At 18.9% G+C, this 22337-nt stretch overlaps 1 protein-coding gene and 2 pseudogenes across 1 annotated transcript, besides 2 other annotated features; 2 read left to right on the plus strand and 1 right to left on the minus strand.

Annotated features, from left to right (window-relative positions):
• Positions 1-4641: 4641 nt before the first annotated feature.
• PmUG01_13010700 lies at positions 4642-6809 on the plus strand (annotated as a pseudogene).
• Positions 4642-6809: a sequence feature (STP1 protein, pseudogene).
• A 4645-nt stretch (positions 6810-11454) lies between these two features.
• Positions 11455-12443, plus strand: PmUG01_13010800 (annotated as a pseudogene).
• Positions 11455-12443: a sequence feature (Plasmodium exported protein, unknown function, pseudogene).
• A 7140-nt stretch (positions 12444-19583) lies between these two features.
• PmUG01_13010900 (Plasmodium exported protein, unknown function) lies at positions 19584-20294 on the minus strand (the record flags this gene model as incomplete). Its single annotated transcript, XM_029007070.1, has 1 exon — positions 19584-20294. One exon carries the CDS (start codon positions 20292-20294, stop codon positions 19584-19586), a length of 711 nt encoding a protein of 236 aa, XP_028863496.1.
• Between the last annotated feature and the right edge of the window lie 2043 nt (positions 20295-22337).

The following is a 22337-nucleotide window of genomic DNA, read 5'->3' on the forward strand; positions in this document are numbered from 1 at the left end:
GCTATTTTCCCTTATAAAATAATTTCAAATTCCTGAAAAATATTGAAAATATATGATATTTCTACTTTTGCGTTGTGCAATATTTTGTAATTATAAATTAAATATATTATGTATTTATATTATTCTAAACCCTATATACGATAGTTACGTAAAAATTTATTAAGAAAAAAAGGAATTTACGAAAATACTCCAGAATTATATATGTAGAAAATACCATCTTATGTTACAAAATAGGTAAATACATGTAATTGGAATATGAAATTAAGTTTCCTTATTATTCTACATGATACATTATTTTTTTACTTAAAATAATGGGAAAAATGTTTTAGAAAGAGAATAATGGAAAGATCACCTGGAAATTGTACTTGCATTTACATTTAGTAAGGGAAAATATAAATAAACAAATCAGTTAAATACACTTAGAACAAAAAATAAACATAAATAATGTACAATACATAAATGAAAAAATATCGTACTATAGTATTTATATATATTATAACAATTTTCTAGAGATTATAAAAATTAAAAATAATTTATCACGGAAATTTTCTATAAATTTATATATAATATAAAACGCACAAAAATATATGAAAACTCATTTAACACAAATATGGAAAATGATAATGGTTTCACATTAAAAAAAAAAAAAAAAAAAAAATATTTATATCAATCAATTTATAGAAAAGAATAGAAAAATATAAGTAAAATTTGAGAAGTTAAAATATTTTAAAATACATAGAATTAAATATAAGAACTACTATACTATTTGCAAATATACAAAGATCTCGTCATAATGAAAATGTGGAAAATATAAAAATGCAAATATAAATGTGAAAATATATAATCAGATTATTTGAAGGAAGAATAACGAGAGAAACAAACATTTTAATCTAAAGGAGGATAAATATCTGCTTTGTAATATTACAAAGAAATATATTTAATGAACATAAATATTCTTAAAAATTATGTTTCTGTTTTTATTATTTTTTCTCATGTATTCTTTTTTATAATTTAAATATAATAATTAAAATTTATTAGCTTAATTTATTACTTGTTATTTTTTTTTTATTTCCTTTTTACTTTGTGTTTTTTTTATTTATATGCTACATTTAAAGTAAAACATATCATATTATGGATATTATTAATATTTTTATAGTTATATTATAGCTGCAGAAATAAAATAAATTATTTTGAATTGTATTAACGTAATATAAATAATAATAACATTAAAATTAAATATTTTATTTAAGTGAATAATAATATAATATATTATGTGTAACTTCTTTCATTTGTCAGAATAACCACAATTTTTATATTAAATAGCATAATACAAAACGAATTATTATTTAATTATAAATAATATAGAAAAGGGAATTATTAATTAACAAGGTTAACTACAGAATTCCACGAATCATTATTTCATAATGTAAATAATAAATACTAATGAAATATAAAATTGAATATCCGTATTACTTATAAGATATATCCATATGTTGATTAAATTTAGTACATTAAAAATAGTAATATATTACATAATTTATTAGGTAAATAAAACGTGCAAAATGTTTTATTAAAAATATGATGTTAAAAACATTTTATAGGGAATTAAAGTTATTTTAATCATTAAAATATTATAACTTCATTAATTTTTATTCACATCAGTTAACATAAAACTATACAGAAAAATTTTTACAGAAAATATTTATCTTCAAAATATATGGGAATTAATCGCTTCTTCATCTATCAAACATTTATATAATATATTCATTTTTTAGTGTAATTACTATGAAATAAAATAATATAAAAAAATATTGTAAAACATATATTAATCGAATAATATAACACTATCTTACTTAACTATTTCAGTAGATACAATTAATAAAAATGATATTATTAATATAAATTATATCAGATAATTCTAATATCATTAAGAAGTTTTATTTTGACATTGTTACAAATATAAAAATATTTGTCTGATTTTCTTTTTACCATTTGATTATATTAAATTTAAATTTTTAATAAAAACATTTTTTCTAAATAATTTAAGGCGTTAATTTTTTATTTTTTTTTATTTGCATGTGTTATGTTTTTTGAATAAAAAAAAAAAGTACATAGTATTTGTAGATAGCCTTTATTTATAATTCAATTAATTACTAGGATATTATTGTTCAAATGCTGGAAAAATTTAATTAATTTTTTTGTATTAATAAATTCGTCTACAAAACTTTTTAAGTATGACTATAATGAATAATAACTTTTTTATGATCATAATTATTTTATCATAATTTAAAAGTTTTTATTTTTCAAAAATTATATTTACACTTAATATCTTTATTTAATTTATATAAATTAAAAAAATTATTGTATGGAATAAATTAACGTTGATAAAATATATATTTTTTAACTCTTAATAAAATTTTCATAGAATAACATTATTGTATAGTTCTAAATATAAAATTCTAATAAATAACCTTAAGATATAAAACTTTATTATATACAAATATACCTAAGAAATATATGATAAAAAAGAAAAAATAAAATAAATAGTAATAATATATAGATATTGTTACATGTTTTAAAACAATTACTACGCAGTTTACTGCATGCTCTTCCGTATATTTGGCCACGTGTTTTCACATATTCACCCGTTATTATAACTTTATTAAATAGTACATATTTCATATGTGTAAGCAATATATTAGAATAAAACGATTTTAATATATAATATCATAAAACATTGTAAGTCACTTTTATTTATATTCCCCATTATATTCTTATTAAGCAACATGATTTAAGAAGAAATAGAATAGAAAAAAATGGGTTAAAATAAAAATATAGGAATAAAATAAAAAACAAAAATACTGTATAAAACTAAATTCAAAAAATAAAAATACATGTATCCAATAATTATTTTATATAAAAGAATGATTAAAAATACTTATAATAACTTATTTCTTCGTGAGAAATAATTATTTATAAAGATTTATTATGAATTAATAAATTTTTTTTTTATCTTTCTCACCATTCTCTATCTCCTATTATCAAGTTTCAAATTATTCACTAAAATTAGATATATTATATTTACACTATAATATAATAACCTATACCGTTTGTAATACGTATAAAATATTATAAAATTTCATTTACTAATTCATGTCTTAAAAAGTATTAAAATATAATACAATAAATTTATCACTTTTCATAGCATAATAATTTGTATTGATACTGTTAAAAAAATGATTTCTTTAGGTTACCAAATTCTGAAAAAAGGAAAAATAACAAAAATCTCTTTAATCTAGCAATTAATGTATATCTATGAATAATTACAAAGCTTAAATATATTTTGTGTGGTCAAATGTAATACATTGTCACATTTACGTGTAATTATAATATTATTAATTTTTATTACAAGTAAAACATCATACTTTTTTTATGTACATATAGCATAATTAATTTTCCTATAATTATATCCTAATAATTTTTGTTTTTTGTGGATTATTCAAAGTTGTTTCCTTAAATTGATGTACCTCAATATCTACTTAATTAATTAAAACGTAGTACAAGCTAATTTAATAATATCCTTATGTGGTAATATACATATACAGAATAACATATATATATATATATATAATAAAATATACAATTCCAAAACTATTCGTTGATTTAATACATATATTATATGATTAAACCGTATGTAAATTATATATATAACATGAAGTTTCATATATATATTTTAACGATAATTAATTTACGTAACTATAGCAACAATGTAATATAATTCATATAATATTAATTTTCATCTTTATATACAACGTAGTAAATATGAAAATGTATTAACAAAATAATTGTAACACTTTAATTGCTTATAAAATAAACAAATAAATAACAAAAATTATAGAATAAAAAAGAAACATTCTAACAGTACTTATGATTATTTAGTTAAAAAACTGTTTAATTATGGTGAAAAATCAGAATACAAGAATTATTTACATAAATAAAGTAATAATAGTTATATGTGTGCTCATGTATTAAGATAAAAAAAGAAGCTATATATATATTAGGTATTATTTTAAATAATAACTTTTAAAATACTTATTAATGTTAATTGTATGAAATTTTTTATTATTAGTTTTTTTTTTCTTTATAAAGGGTATTTAAATTATATATATATATATATATATATTTAACTGTGATTAAGTATCAAAATATGTTAGTATATATCTCCAGGTTTAGTATATTTATTTAATATAATAACAAATAATAAACATATAAAATAGATATAGATGTATTCAATCATTTTATGTTTCTCACATAAATAACTATATAGTTGATAATTTTAAAATTCCTGTTAATTTATATACAATAATTTTAAAATTACATTATTAAAGATATAAATTTGCATTTTTCCTTCAAACTATTATTTACAACAAATTATAATGCTAATATAGAACAATTAAGGAAAAATACTTTTACATAGTAATATTCCTTGTTTTCTAATATAATCAAATTTATTCATAAATTATTTATTTATTACAAATAAACTAATAAAGCAACTAACGTAAAAATTAATGCTTATATAACTCTTAATTATTCTTTTGAATCTAGAAATTGAGGACTCTAGTTACTTATGTACTCAGATAATACATGAAATCAGAATTTGGAAGGACTAAACAACATGTAAAAGAGAAAACAAGTTCCTTATGTTATGAAAAAAGTAAAGGCAATTTTAGGGAATAATATATATCATTCTCAGATTATGTAATTAGTGTTAAAATTGAATCTACACATTAAAATCAAAACAAATGGAAAGTAACACAAAAAGGATTAAATAAAATCTCACTACACCCCGCTTACTAAATGTGGAGGATGAATTCCTATTTTAGATAATAATGATAAAAAAATTTTACAAATATATTATGAGGAAGAATATTTCTGTAAATAAAACAAAAAAAAAAGGGAAGAAATATAATGCCCTAAAGAACGACATACAATTTCAAATGATTCCTATAAACGATGTTCAAATAAAGTTCGTGAAAATAATGTAAGGATTAAAAATAAAAAGGAGTGTTTTAAGAATAAGAAAGGATTCAATTAAAGTAAATCCAAAAAAACATCACCCCAATTTCCAATAAAAGAATACAACATGCTGCCTATTAAAATGTTTAATACGTTTCCAAAATGCATATCCAGGTATCCATTAGCACTTTATAAATCTATATCTAAAGAAAAAAAATATGATACAACAAAAAATAGATAAAAATACAGATAAGAGTCAATATAAACCAATAGTTCAACCGGAAGAAGACGGTAAATTTGCACTAGAACAGTAAGTACAACCTCAACAAGAAGAATAAGGAGAACTACAATATCAACTTCAAGAACAATCATCACCTGAAGCTTCTAGTGATAAATTCATTAGTAAATAAAATCAATATAAACAACCTTAGCATGCTAAAACATCAGAGGCTTCAACACATATACAAAATGAAGAGTAATTATTATGAGAAAGTGCTACATAAAAATCTCCAATTAGTAAACAATCATAAACACAACATAACACAAAAAAAGCTTCTTTATATTGTGAAAGATCATCTGATAATTTTATTTCTCTTGTTTCTCATACATCCATCAAATGTTTAGGTAACACTAATGCTAAGCATTTTTCTATATTTGATATTATTACACTAAATAATATATATATTAAGAATGCAGTTGCAGGTTCAGCAGAAAATCCCAATAACACATATATATCATCACTATTAATAATTTATCTAACTATTATTATATTTTTCCCATTATTATTGTAAAATAAAATATATATATCAACAATATGATAAACATTTAATTATTATAATTTATTTTATAAATCCACTTTTTTTTTTTAATTGTACCACTGTTCAGAACAAATATTAAAAAAAAAAAAAGATAAAAAAAAGGAAACTAAAATTGCTTCGAATACTAATGCCTTCACATTTCAACAAAAAAGAGCTTATCAAAAACAGGCTAAGTTAGAACACCTAATATGCGATGACGAATAAATTATAAAAAAATTAAAAATAAATGAACGTAATACTATAAAATATGTAAATACGTTAAAGTTAACAAAGAACAGCTCCAAAACTATTGTAGAAGTACATGTGGAAGTACTTGAAGAATTCATAAATTAAGAACAGGAATTTAGTAAAGGATAATTTTTAGAAATATGCCTAGAAATGTTCTCAAGTTAGAAATATAGAACATATGCTAATTTTAAAAATGATGAAATAATAAGGAAAAAATGAAGGTAGCAAAGACACTGAAAAAAAAATTTTTTTTTGGAATAAATGAGAAGAAAAATACATAAATATTCTTAAAAAATTGAAAAAAAAAGATTGGTTTTATTATTTAAAAAATAAATGAAAAAAAGAAAAAGATTATATAAAAGACATTGAAGAATTAATTAAAAAATCTCTGAATAAAATTCAAAAAGTTTCATTTTTAAAAAGAGAAAAAGATACATTGAGACAGTGCATATCAAAAAATTGTATGATTATCAACCAATATTTGGAATCGGGGTGCCTTAAGGAATGGACAAAGGAATTGTGCAATATATTAGATGAATACGATAATGAAGGAACTAATAATAAATCACTCTTAAATATAGAAGAGCTGTAGAAATAAGGAAGTTATAGAAAATTACATAAATATATAAAAAAAAATTACTAACACTATGGTGTATACTAATTCTTACGAAGATATTAGAAAAGTATAAAAAAGAGGGGAATACAGAAAACAGGAAATCACACTTGGATATTCCCACAAATAAATAGAAAAGAAAATATAATTCATAGGGGAAAACAAAAATTTCAGAAAGGTTTATTTAAAAGACCACGAACATTTCGAAAAATAGTTAATGTAAGGAAATAAATGATTATATAGAGAAAGAATTCTTTAGATATTAGTTAAAAGATTCAATAAGATAAGACATCACATGTATAATTTCCGTAAAAAAAGTGAATGGTGTAAACAAATCCGATGAAATATAAAATAATATAAACTAGATATTGTTAAGTATACATTAAGAATATATTAGAAAGATATTCAAGTTAAGTAAGAAGATATAGTTGTGATTTATTTTACTTTTTGTTTCGTTATAACGAGATAGAAAAGAAAAAGAAGAATACAAAGTAATGGATAATATAAAAGAGAAAAGAAGGTGAGAAGCAACAAGTATGAAATGGAGATATTTAAAAAATATTCCAACTATATATAATATTTTTTTATTTCTATAAAAATATACATAAATAAGTTGCCTCAATAAGTGATTCTATAAAAATAAGATGATTTTAATGAATATATATATAAAATATTAATGTATATATATATAAAATATTAATGTATTATATATAAAATATTAATGTATATATATATAAAATATTAATGTATTATATATAAAATATTAATGTATATATAATAAAAATTCCATATATTAATATATTAATTTTTAAGTCGCACTTTCTGTTTTTTCCTTAATAATTTTTTTCTTTCAATGAAAGTATTAGATCTATTTTATTTATAAATTGAATTTTTTAAATATTTACAATTTTTACACATAGAAGCTAGAGTGTTACATTATATAATATTAGGAACCCATTTTTCACAATATTATTCTTAAAGCTCAGATTAAGACCCTTCCTAATTATTTTTTTGTATATATATTATGTTATTTTTCGATTTTTTTCCAGTTTACCAACATAATTAATATATTGAAAATGATATTTAATATTGAAATTTTACTATTTTATAAAAGAACAATATTATATTTCACTTAAGTAGAGTTATTTTTTTATATGTATAACAATAATAACACTATTAATGCACCATAATAAAAATATATTTAAAACTTTTATTAAAATTTAATTTTCTTTTATATTAAGATATTAAGTTATATTTTACGTTAAAAAGTATTTTTTTATATATATAAACTTTTGCAAAGATAAATGAAATTGTTATTAACCTAAAATGTAAATTAACAAATTTAATAAAATTATTCATTGCTTAATAAGAAATATAGGAATAATACCCATATAATGAATAAATATATAATGCAAAAGCATAATAATATTAATAATAATTTATTAAATTTCTTAATTTAAAGATATCAGATTTGTAAAAATTAAAAAAATAAAATAAATAAATAAATATATTCCTAGGGCATACCTTCTTATTTCATATATAACATATGATGATATATCAAATGAAAGATTAAAATGTCCTGAAATATTTGGAGAACATGATTAACGTTGTTAAATAAATTTTAAAAAACAATTATAAAAATGAGATAACTTTAATATTCATAATTAAATATTTATAAATATTCATATATAGAAATAAAATATTTAATTTATTCGTAAGTGTATATGCTCTAAATATAGAATATTTTTACATATATACTATATTATTTATTGGTTTTATGTAATATAATATTAACAGTATTAAAATTTTAAGAATTAAAAAGTAATATATTTTACGTTGTAATTTCTTAATTTATTTCTTTACAACTTATTTTTGTTTTTTAATTAAAATTATTTTTAAATCTATAGAACATATTATTAGATTGTTTTCTATGTTTTATTTTATTTCTTTTTCTGTTATAAAATACAATTCAAGGAAAAAAAAAATAAAAAGCATTCTTAAATTACATTATATATATAAATATAATTATTACGTAGAAAATTGGAAAAAACCTAAACCTAATTTCTCTGATGTTTTTTATTAACCAAAATTAAAACAATTTCATGCATTATATTAACATAAGTAAAATAAAGTACAGTATTATCATGCCTTAAATATATCTGTATAAATTGTTGTATCTGTGTAATCATTTTTACTTTTTTTTTCTTTACATATTTTACACTTTGCAAGAATTCATAATAAACAGCAATTTCGTTAATTATATAACATATTTCTAATAAATGAAACTTAATCATATAGTATAAAGGTTATTTATATTATCATTATAAGATAATTAATATGTGATAAATGAACCTATTAACACTGGTCGAGAATATCATGCCATAGGTTTTATATATTTCTCCAAATAGTTATTTTTTAGTGTCTTTTTTTATATGTTTCATAAAAAATTTTGAAAAAATATTTATAAGTAAATTTATCTTAATATTCCACGAATAATAATATTTAAAAGATAAAATATTAACATTATAATTCTATATTTTTTTTATATTTTTTATTTTTTAAAAAGTTCATTTCATATAAATTTTTATCACATTCAGAGTTGTTTTAATATTTAATAATTTTTTAATAGATTCTATATTCAGATGCATCACGAATAAAAATCAACATGAAGTTAAAAAATTCATTCTACATGTTCTAATATATTATAATTAATATTTTATAAAGTTCATCAATAATTTATTTTTTTTAATATATAATTCAGCCACATTGACGATTTAATATATAAGACCAAGGTTAGGAACCGTGAATGATAACGCAAATTGTCACTTGTTGTTTAGTGATAATTATATTGACTGTAAGCTGAAAATTAAAATTATGCAGAACTATTGCAGCACATGTAAATATATTTTAAATAGTTAACTTTATCTGTAAAAAAATTTATGAACCATGTTTTTACAAAGTACTGTATTTTATTGTTTTTTAATACTAAAAATTTTTTAATTTTATATTAAATGAATTACCATTTATAAGGAAGTTCTGAAAAAAATCATAAATTTATTAATTGAAGTACTATGAAGGTATTTATTATTGAGATTTACATATAAAGGATAATTCCACGAAATATTTAGATATATGCTATTACATGATAACTATAATTATATATACAAAAAAAGGATATTAGTATTGCTATAAATTTATTAAATATTTAATAAATGTTAATTAAAAAATAACATAATGATACTACTTTATAAATATCATTTTATAATATAATTAACTATCCACATATAAAAAAATATATATTTTTTAACAGCTTATACATACATATATATATACATATATATATATATATATATATATATATATATATATATATATATATATATTTCTATGTATAAATGAACAGCATATATAAACATTTTTGTGTATGGTTTTAATAAATTCTTTAAATGTATAAGATAATTTAATTTATTTAATATTAATTTTTTATAAATCAAAAATATGTTTATTTCAAGAAATATAGTTAAACCATAGTAACATGAATAATCATCGAAAACAATTTAACTTATTAACGTTCTATTGTAAAAATATTTTATGTATTTTTAAATAAAATTTTATTAATTACTCGTATTGCGCATTCTTTTTTTTTTTTTTTATTTATATGATGATCTTGATATTGTTTTAACGTATTTTAATGAACCCATATTTATATAATGTTATGAAATATTTTATTATTATTTAAAATAAAATATATAATAGCTCCCATATTAAAATATAAAAGTATCAAATACTTAGTATATATAATTCTTTATGATATTTTTAAAATATATAAATTTACTATTTTTTATTAATTATTATTAAATTTGTTGTTTTTTTTAATTTATTTTCTTATACTAACGACAAAAAATTTTGAAAGAAATTAGTACTTGTTCAAATTTTTAATTTTAAAATTAACTTATATATTATATTTAAATTTTTCAATTAATATTAAAGATCCTTAAAGCACTCACTATAAAATAAAATTATGTTTTATATTTTGTTTAAAAAAATAAAACTTTAATTTATACTATATAATATAATATTAAATATTAACTCATTTGGATAATTTATATATTATCGTTAAAAGTATACTGAACATTTTCCATAAAAATATAAGTAATTAATATTCTATACATTTCATGCAAATTAAATTATATTAAATGAATATTATTATGTATATTGTTGTTATAATATTATGCTTATTACAAATTATTTAAAAAAAAAATTTCTTATATAAATCTTTTAGCTAACTTCACACTATTTTTCATTAATTTAATCGTAGTAGAGTAATATATATTTATATTTTTTCAACTACTAATATAAATTATTATCATGTAAGTTTATTACTTTTTATCTCTTTTCATAAACAAATTTAGAAAGCTGGTTAATAATATGTGTAGAAACATATATAAATAAATTTTTTAGATCTTTTCTAATTGGAACTATTATAAAAATAATTAAATGTTTAAAAAAATCCCATTATATTTAATATTATTTTAATAGGAATATTTTTACATAGAAAATTTTACTAAAATATTTTTATTTAATACATTTTTTGTTTATTTACTTTTGGATACAAGCTTCATTATATATAAAAATAAGAATTCGTAAATTTTTAAATGACAGAAAACAATAAAGAAAAACTATAACATATATAGTACTTATTGTTTATTGCCGAAAAAATTATATAGATAGAAATTGTATAATCGCCAAATATTAGTATCTATAAATAAATTCAACATGATGGTACAAACAAATAAATTATTTTTTATTAACTCTGTCTCATTTACTATTTTAACATGGATATATCAGCGCTCATATTGGGTAAGATAACCATTATAATCAATAACATTTGTATATTTTTTATAATATTGAATTTTCATTTTAAAACTAATATTTTATTTATATGGAAATAGTGATATTTTTTAAATATTAAATATTTACTCCACTTCTTTGTTATATGCCTCAGGAAAATTATGCAATAAGAAAATTAACTTAAATAACACACAAGATATAAGAGTAAGCAGGATATTAAAGGGAGAACAAAATGTAAATTCCCAACAGAATTATTCATCTTTAAAATAAAAAGCAATGAATATACTAGGTGAAGAGGATTATGTTTTTGTAAATAAATTAAATTCATTAATAACAAATGGCAATTTTCTAGAAAAGTATAAAACAGCAATGTTTAATAGCAATTTTCAAAATACATCCAATTCATTACGATATAATTTTTGATATTGAAACATTGTATGATCATACATGAATATTTGATAGTAGATTGAAAACATAAACAGTATATCTAGATTTGATAAAAATACTGAAGAATCCAAAAATTCATCAAATTATGATTATAATCATAATGATTATAATAACGAAACAAGATATGGAAAATTGGAAGGAGAATTGATTCGAAAAAAAGATATGAAACAAAAGTATATAAAAAATCATCATCGTTAAGTAAATATTTAAAGAAGTTAGATTCAAAATATGAAGAAGTAGTAAAACTATTGAATACGGGATATAAAAGGTCAAATAAATGCATAGGTATATCTAAAGTAAATATTATTAAAAACATACTTAAGGTCTTTATTTCATTTATGTCATCCGCTTTTATCATGTGCATTAGTATAATATACAATTCGGCAGCTACTGATATTTTAGCAACTTTAATATATATTTTATCTATATATTATGTTTTCTATAAATATCTTAAACTTAACAGTATGTAAAATCGTAAAAAGTATATTATGTCCAGGTGAAATTCTGTATTCTCAGTACAATCATACTAAAAAAGTTTGGAAAACTTTAAATATAATATAATAATTTTAATATACATATAAATTTATTAACTTAAGAAAATACATAAACTTTTATTATACACATGATTTTTGAGTTATATTCTTTTCAACTTTTAGTTAAAAACATTGTTTAATTTTATTCATATTACATATAATATAAATAGGTCATTTTAATTTTTTGTGTTTGTACAATTAATTTTGTTGTTAATATTATAAGAAAATGAAAATTTTTAATTTATTCATTTTTTCTATTATTTTTTTTTTTTTTATTTATATATGTAAGAAAATAGACTTTATTTTTGTGTTTTAGTTATTTTTCCAAAGTTATATTTTGACTATTTGTTTCATTTAGTTTGTTACTCATAATAATTTGTTTATTTTTCGTTAGTATTTCAAAATAAAATGTAATCATTTAAAGATATAACAACATAAAATTTTTGACTTTTACTCTTTGTGTAAATTCATTTATCGAATATGTATATATGTTCATTACACCTTAATTAGTACAATTTAGTTAAGAAAAACAACATAGTAAGTGTTAAAGTCTTTAGATTTAATATAAGTATTAATTTCATAATAATTTTTACATAATAAAAATATTCTTTATGTGAAATTTTTAATTTTTCAGATGATTTATCTTGATAGTGAAATAAATGAATATATCACTGAATTACTTTTCATATTATAAAAAAAAAATTATATTATTTTCATTTATTAAATGTCTTTATTTATATGAACTCAAATATTGTTTTATTTTTATTTTTTTTTTTTTTTTGTTAATATTTTATATTATGCTATTTCATTCGTAAATTTTCATTTTATTTATTTTGTTAAGTCTTACAGTGTAAGTTCCTTCTTTTCTTTACCACAAAAGTGTATAGTATTAATATATAATATAGTTAATTAGATGCTATATACATGTAATTTAATTATCATATGTTTTTTTTTTTTTATTTTTATTAAATTAATAATTCATGAAATTGAATGTACATAAAGAAATTGTATCTGAGTTTAACATATTAGAATGTTTACTAAAAATATAATATGTGAAATAAAATAAGATCCATCAATAAGGTATTCTTTGAAAGAAATAAATATGTATTAATGCAAATGTAATTTTTCCATTATAGCTAATATGCTACAAATAATATCTTTTGGATATAAATTTTAATTCTCAGTAAAAAAAAAAAAAAAAAAGTAAAGACTAATTTTCAAAAAATAATAATAAAACAGTAAATATGTAATTTTCCATAACGTAATTCTACTATGTGAGTTTATCTTCTATTTTGTTAAACTTTCATTTGATATAGTATATATGTTTAAGTATTAAGCATTAAATTGAACTATATATGAATTAATATACAAAAACAAATCATGTCATATTATAGTAACTCATTAAAAGAATTATATATTACATCCACGTTAAATATATTATCTTAATTATTACTAATATAGCTTTAAGTATTTGTAAATTTAAATACATTAACCCTTTTGTATACACAGAAGAAATTAGATAACACCAAAGATATTTAAAAAGCATGTTATTATATAATAAAATATTTATTTTACTAAAAATTATTCATATTTTATATAAGATATAAACGTTCACACTCTTGGAGAAATTTTTAAAAAGTTCTAGAAATCCACCAATGCTTCGTTATATCCATTAGCTATTTATATTTTTATATATCATTTTAATATGATACAACGTTTATTAATTATTTGAATTATATAACACCTACGAATTTATAGATTATATTTTATAATATATAATGTTTTATTTATTATTTATACTTTCATGATTATTATTATTTATTATCTACATAATTAATTTATTCTGACAATTAAAATTGCTAAAAAGAGATTTTTGTACCTAAGCTAAATTATGAGATTTATCAAATGAAATTAAAAATACAAGCACCTAACATAAAAACTTAAAAGAAAAACTTAAGCAAAAGGGAATACACAGAAAAAGGGTAATGAATTTAAATTAAAAAAAACTTATTAACGTAAATTTAGTAAAATTTTACTTCGGCGCATTTACTCTGTATTTGTTTTTTTGTTTTTTTTATTATTACACTAACCGTTCTATATCCATTATATATATATATTTCTTATGAAGTATGAAAATTAATAATTACGTTGTAGCATTATAATAAAAAGAATCAATGTTGTTGGTAATACTTATAAATTGTTCTGTAATTTCATTTTCCAATTCGTTTCTTAAAAAGTATTATAAAATAAAACATAAACTTTTTTGTTTTTAATAGAAAAATAATATTTATTGATAGTACTTACAAGGTAATCTAATACACAAAAAAAAAAAAAAAAAAAAAGTACAAAACTTTTCTATACATCCTAATGTAATTCTACCTAGGAAATCAGTCACTAAAGAAATTATGGTCTGAGTAAAGTTGATTATATATTAATACTTTTTTAACACAGTAAAATGAAAGTATTATATTCAAAGAAGAGTCACATTCAAAAATTTGGTAATTTATAAATGATAATTATAAGAATATATTATTTATGATATATAAAAAGTAATTAATAAGTATAATATCATTTAGACAATTATATAAAATAAATCTTTATTTTATTACATTATACCTCGACGATTATTTTTATTTAAGGAAAAAATTTATATTTTGTTAATATATAATATATTATATTTTATCAATGGATTAGTATTCTTTATGATTAATATATTTTGTAATTACGTAATATCACCTTTTATTAAAAAATATACATTTTTTATCTAAAAATATATATACTTATGTTACAATACATAATTCATTATCATCAATATCTATAATTATAAAATATATATACTTTATATGTTTTATATTTTTGACTTAAAAATATGTTCACTCCTTTAGAGTACTACTTACATAAGAGAATATGTAAGAAAAAAAAAAATTAGAAACAACCTTTATAAAAGACCTACTAAACAATTATTATCAAACTATTCAGAACATTTATATATAAATATAACTAACGTAACAATTCGTGCGTTCCATTAAGCATGTCATATTATACCAACTGGATTATAACATATCTATTTAAAAAGGTACAAATTATAATATATCTGTTCTTCTATTTGAAATATAAGAAAGGAAATAATAAAAAATAATATAATTAAAAAGCATTTATATATCCTATGAAAATTTTACTATAATTTGTATTTTTCGTTTTTTTTTTTTGGTTCTTTAAAAATTAAAGCTAATAATATATATATTTATTCTTGTATTATATTATTTTAACTATTATTAGAATAATGTTTATACTTTATATTTATGTTAGTTTCCTATAAGAATAATACTATTGACATTCGGTGCTTTTGTTAAAATTAGGGAATTTGTTAATGAATTTTGACTCTTATTTTTTGAGAGGAACAATTTATTTATATAATTAAACACTCCATATTAATGATTATTAAAAATAGGGTTTTTTGAATCTTTAGAGATTATCAAATAGTACTATAATAAAGACAATGCAAAATGAACAATACATACTTATTATTCTAATACTTATACATTTCCTTTAAATTTTTTTTAAGTGAAGTTCTGATTACTCTAATTCATTATTTCTCCCTCATGACAATATTGCTACCTTAGTATATCAAAAATAATATTATTGTCGATGTCTTATCAAAGTCTTAACACAGTTATTATTTGACCTAAAAATACTTTTATAGTATGCATATTTTTCTCATTAATTATTTTAAAAATCTTAAACTTCATTCATTCAATACTAATCAAATTAGTTAACTTTTTTTCAAGGTTCAACGTTCTTTTCAGAATACTTTCATTTTTTGTTCTATCATAAGAATATATCTTAAGATGATAATGATAGTTCATTAGCCTTTTGTTAAATGGTTACTATGATATAGAGGAATTCCTTTATTTTAATATTTTGTATATATGTTAACTACATTACTTTACTCATAATATGAGGAAAAGAGGATAACCCTTAAAAATCAATATACATAAGAATTTAACAATTCTTAATGATTTTGTAAAAATATTAATATTTTCCTTTTATATGTAATGAATTATTACAAAGGAATTTAATTAAAGAAAAAAAACATGTTTAAAGTGAAAAGGTGATTATTTTCATGATAAAAAAATTAGAATTTGCCTTAATAAATGCACTAACATCTTTTTGACACAGTAAAAGAATATATATATGATTAGATTATATATAAAAAAGAATATATTTACATTTTTACTGTGTTTAAAATTATATATAATTATTTGAAACATTTTTATGGAAGAGTAAGTTAGGGTAATGTACAAATAAAAAAAAGTGTATATCTATTTTTTAAATTTAAAAAAGTCCTAAACAATATATTAAGTATATATTAATAGAATAATAAAGTTTAATTTTTATGCTGTATTCATGTGTAACAAGTTATGTTGTGATTTCGGGATCCTATTTCATCCAACTCACATTATACGTTAACAATTTTTATGAAATATATTAATGAAAATTTATTATCATTTAAATGTCGCATTTTACCTATAGTACATACATAAATCATTCCATACGTTTATGAATGGATAATTGTATCATGGTGTACTACGAAGAAACGAAATAAACAGTATAAAACGAATAATATTGTTTAAATATAAACAAATTTCTAAATTAAATGGTATATGTACGTAGCGCCAATAAAACATAAATTATATTAAAAAAATAATATTTACAAATATTGATTATAAATAAATTATACCCTGTTCATATAATTAATGTGAAACAGAAATATAAGTATTAAATAGGTTACTTATTTAATATATATAGATATATAGTTCATGAATATTAAGTACTTTCTTCATTAAAATAATATGAAAAAAAAAAAAAAAAAAAAACGTAAGCTATAACTCTTATGCTAGAACTATAAGTACCTATTTTTATGTGCATTAACATAAATTTTTTTTCAGTAAACGCGTAAATTAAAGTTTTACCAGTTTATTTTTCTTTCTTTTTCATTATATATTATTACATAATTAAATATTATTTTATTTTTTATCGTATTAATAATGTCCACTAATAATTAAAGTTGTTAGACTATATTAAAATATTCAATTATGAAAATTAAGTAAATATATTTTTTTAAAAGAATATTACAAAGACTTGAAATTAGAATTAAACATATAAAATACATCAATAATATGCATATTGCATTTTCCAAAATTTTGTTGTTAACTGCGAATTAATTCCAATCTTTAGCTTAATATATATATATTCGTTCATTGATGTGCTTCCTAAATGACAAAAGTAGCAAATTATAATTTACAATATTATTTAATCATTTACTTTTCTTTTAACTGAATAATTTATTTATTATTCATCAATGATAAATGTATATTTCCCTAAAATATAAATATATATTTTAATATATTTTGCTTCTTTTTAATTTCCAGATACAAAAATTGACTCAATTACATTCTTTTTAAATTTACAATAAATTAAATAGTGATGTGACTAAATATAAATATGATAACTTTTTCGAGAAGGCAGAAAATACTGATAATAATCACCTTTTGGTTTAGGATGTTTTTCTCAAACATCAAAGAAACTTGTAAAAAATTTACAATAATACGCGAAATAAGACGCATATTAAGAACCCTTATTATTTTAATTACTATTTACATGAAGAAGTTTGTAAACATCCTAATAGTAGGAATCAAAATCAAGTTCTTAAAGAAATTATTTCTGAACTTTAATATACATATGAAAAAATCATTCAAGACTAATACAACACCAAAACAAATTCATATCTTCCTGATACAAATCTATATTATGCAGCTTATATGAAAGAAATGAAATACTTTTTTGATTACAATTCATATTTTAATTTCATTTGAAAGAAAATTTCTCCAGTATAGTAGTGAGCTTGCAATAGATATATTGATTATCTTAAAAGTAGTGTTTCATTATATTTTATATATAAACAAATGACCGAAATATAGACAACTTATGTACAGAATATAATAAATATTATTATAAGTGTAGTCAAAAAGAGGCTATATATATAATATTAAACAAAATTCCATTTGTATGGTTTCAAACATTTATCAATACTTACTATATAAGAAATATTAATCCATTAAAAGAAAACAATAATTCAGTCCATAAAGTCTTAACCAATAATCGAAGAATCAGATAATATAAAAAAAAACTATAAGAAAAATGGTTTACACCATAAATGAATCTGAAGATGTTATGGAAAAAACTAGAATTGACTCAGTTAAACATGGAAATGATGCAACATAGCTATCAAGTGCAATAGAATTTTTGAGTATCACATTATTACTTCAAAAAAAATTACTGTTGAACATGTTTTTCTTAATACTTTATTATCCTGAATAAAATAAACAAAAACTATAACTTTTAATGCGTTCATATTAGTATTTTTTTGTTCTTAATATTTTTTATTTTTTTAATTTTGTTTAAGGTAAATAAAAAATCTAATAAAAATTACAAAATTCGTGCACTATTATCTATATTTATTTTAATAAAGAATTCATAAATATAAAATAAAAGTATTTTTTATATATCACACTTCATTTTTTTGTTAGTATTCTACAGTACACTGATATATTCCTTGTGCACACAATAAATCAAAAAAAATAAAATTCATACTAATATTAATCATGAAAAAATTCAGAAATTTTAAGATGAAAGTTTAGAATCTACAGATAGTAGGTCTGGGAATAATCAATTTTATATACTTTTTCACCAAATAACAAGAACCAAAATAGTACAGCATATCAGTTTAAATACCTCTAATCATTATTAAGCAAATAAAATACATAAACTGTATCTCCGAATGTAATTATAAATAAGGGAGAAAAAAAAAAAAGGAGGATTTCTTGTTAAATATGTAAAAACCAAAAAAATATTAATTTATATAATGTAATACTTTTACCTGAATTCACTTTCTTCATATAATGGTAAAACATATTTTAAAGCATTTACTATATTAGTAGTGACTACCATTTATTTTATTTTTCTTCCCTGAATTATAACATAATGTAAATTTAAATATTATTCACATAATAAACTTCACGCTAACTTCCACTGTGGTAATTCCATAACTTGAGCTACTTCTATTTGACACCTACTAAATAAATCTTCTCTTAATTCCTTAACCACATTTCTATACTCTTCAACAAAAGCCTTATACTCTTCTCTTGTCAATGATTTCTCATTAATGTAATTATTAAGACGTTCATTATAGTATGCCTCAGTGCACGGTAGTTCTTTAATAACATTATTATAATTTTCCCATATATTTTTTCTAAAACTTCCTTTTTTTACATGATATTTGTGTTTTATACTACAATATAAAGAAAAAAAATGATTTATAAGTTCAAGGAATTTATAATTCTCGTACCTGCATACAAGTCTCCATATATTTAGAAGATCACTCTTCGATGGTATAGGCTTTAAAGAATTGATCATTACATCTATTTCTTCTTCATTTAACTGACATTCGTAATCGTATAATTCTTCTCCTAATTCAGACAATCTACAACTATATAAACTCACATCTGACATACGGTCTACATCCATGTTGTTATGTAATAATATGCCATTTACCTGATGTCTATCAAATGCTTTTAATGAGTCAGAAATATTACTAAATGAATCAAATACTAAATCTTCTGAAGTTTCTTTATTATTATTACTACCTATATATTCCTTCTCACTTGTACATAACTCGTATAAATTCCTTGAATACCTGTAATTTAGCTCAAATGGTGAAACATCCATGCTTTGACATGCTGATATATTCTATATAAAAATTTTAAAAGTTTTCAAAAATATATTTAGAAATTTATAGTTTTTTTTAAATTCTATTAAATATAATATGGTAATCCAAGTATGTAGTCTACTTTAAAAATTGCTTTATATTTTACCGGTAAAAACATTATTTCAACAAGAAATACAAATACAAAAGAATATGTAAGAATCAAAAAGCTTGTAAAATTTCTTATATAAAAATTCATTTTCACCAAAATAAATTGATAAACAAAAAATATTTTATTTAATTTATATATTATCGCTATTAAATAATATTATCTAGAATAAAATAGAAGTACAGCAATTACGAAAAACACTATTTTGTAACTATATATTTAAATATAAAAAAAAATAATACTTTTTGTCAATAGAACTTAATGATTTTTCTTTTTCTGTTACATTTTTTGAGAAAAGAACAATTTATTCATATAGTATATAAAGTAAAATACGCAGCAAAAAAAAAAAAAAGTAAAATTAAATAAACTATTAAAACAAAAAAAAATACATAGAACTGTTAACATAAAATTTGTTTATATACAATAGGATATTTTGAAACAAATATTTTACCAAATTTTTATGTGATTTTAAATATTTATATACAAAAATATACCTTCTAAAAATAAAGAATTTTTAGTAATTCTATAGTATTTCTTCAATATACTAAAAAAATTACCGAAACTAGAAATATTACATTATTTTGTTTTTAAAAAAAATGAAAAAAATGTTCTAATTTTCTTCGTAATTATAAGTTTTTATTGAAAATTTATTATTATAAAAAATATTTTTTTTTCTTTCTTAAAATTCAGTTTATTTCTATATTTATCTAAATATTGCTCATTCATGAAATCAATCATTTAAACTTAAAGTGTATATAAAATTAAATAATATATTTTGTGTGTTCCATATATAAACCGCATTAATATTTTATTTTTAGCATTAATATATTTTTCTAGTATATAATATTATTACCTAGTAATACAATTTTTAAAATTAAATAAATTTATTTTTAACCATTTATTATAATAAATATTAATCTAATGAAACAATTAAAAAGAATACTCTTTATTACATTTCCTACTATATATTGTGTAATATCTAATTTTTTCTTTTTTTCTTTAGAAAATGAAATTAATACTTTTGAATTATATCTTAAAGAATAAAAACTTATATCTGAATTTTGTTTTTTCTGTGTTTTTCTTTGAAATTTTTATCTATTTACATCATTCAACACAAATTTTTATTATCACCTATTTGAATTGTTTTTAGATTAAATAATATTTATGTCATCTTTATGTAATTACAAAAAAATAAATTCAAATAAATTAAGAACTATATGGAAAAATAGTTTAATAAGTAAAAATTATTTATTTTTAATGATTTTATTTCAAAAAAAAAAAAAAAAGGTTTATAAAAAGAAATGTTATTTAAAAGTACAGCTTCAATCCATATTGTATCTTTTGCATAGGATTAAATGGACACGCAAACATTCAAGAATTCCGCAAAAGCTTTAAACAAAAGACTTAAAATTTATTTGTACAAGTATACTTTATTTAAAACGTAAAATACAATATTAACAAAAATATTTGTTTTAAGTGTTCTTTATTTTTGGCCTTTTTTTTTGTTTTTTATTTTACATGCTTGTATAATTATTTTTACACATTCAAAGTTTATTAGTTGCGTAGTATTTATTTTTATCAATTATAATTACACATTTGCAATTTATTTTGTTAAATTATGTTGTGAATTATGTAAACTCACAAATAAAATTTTTTTGCAAGTATAAACATCCAAAATAAATTTTTTATTTACCATGCATTATGATACGTTGTTTTCATGTTTTTGCACGTAATATTTTTATAGGTAAAATAATGATTATTACATTTTGTAGTTTACTTACTACTATATGCAGTTAACATTTAATATATATAAAAATGTTTGTGAAACCATATATTTAATGTTTAAATAGAAAAATAATAGAAGAATTTATATTTTATTAATAATATAGCATACAAA

This window comes from Plasmodium malariae, assembly GCF_900090045.1.
Source record: "Plasmodium malariae genome assembly, chromosome: 13".
NCBI lineage: Eukaryota > Apicomplexa > Aconoidasida > Haemosporida > Plasmodiidae > Plasmodium > Plasmodium malariae.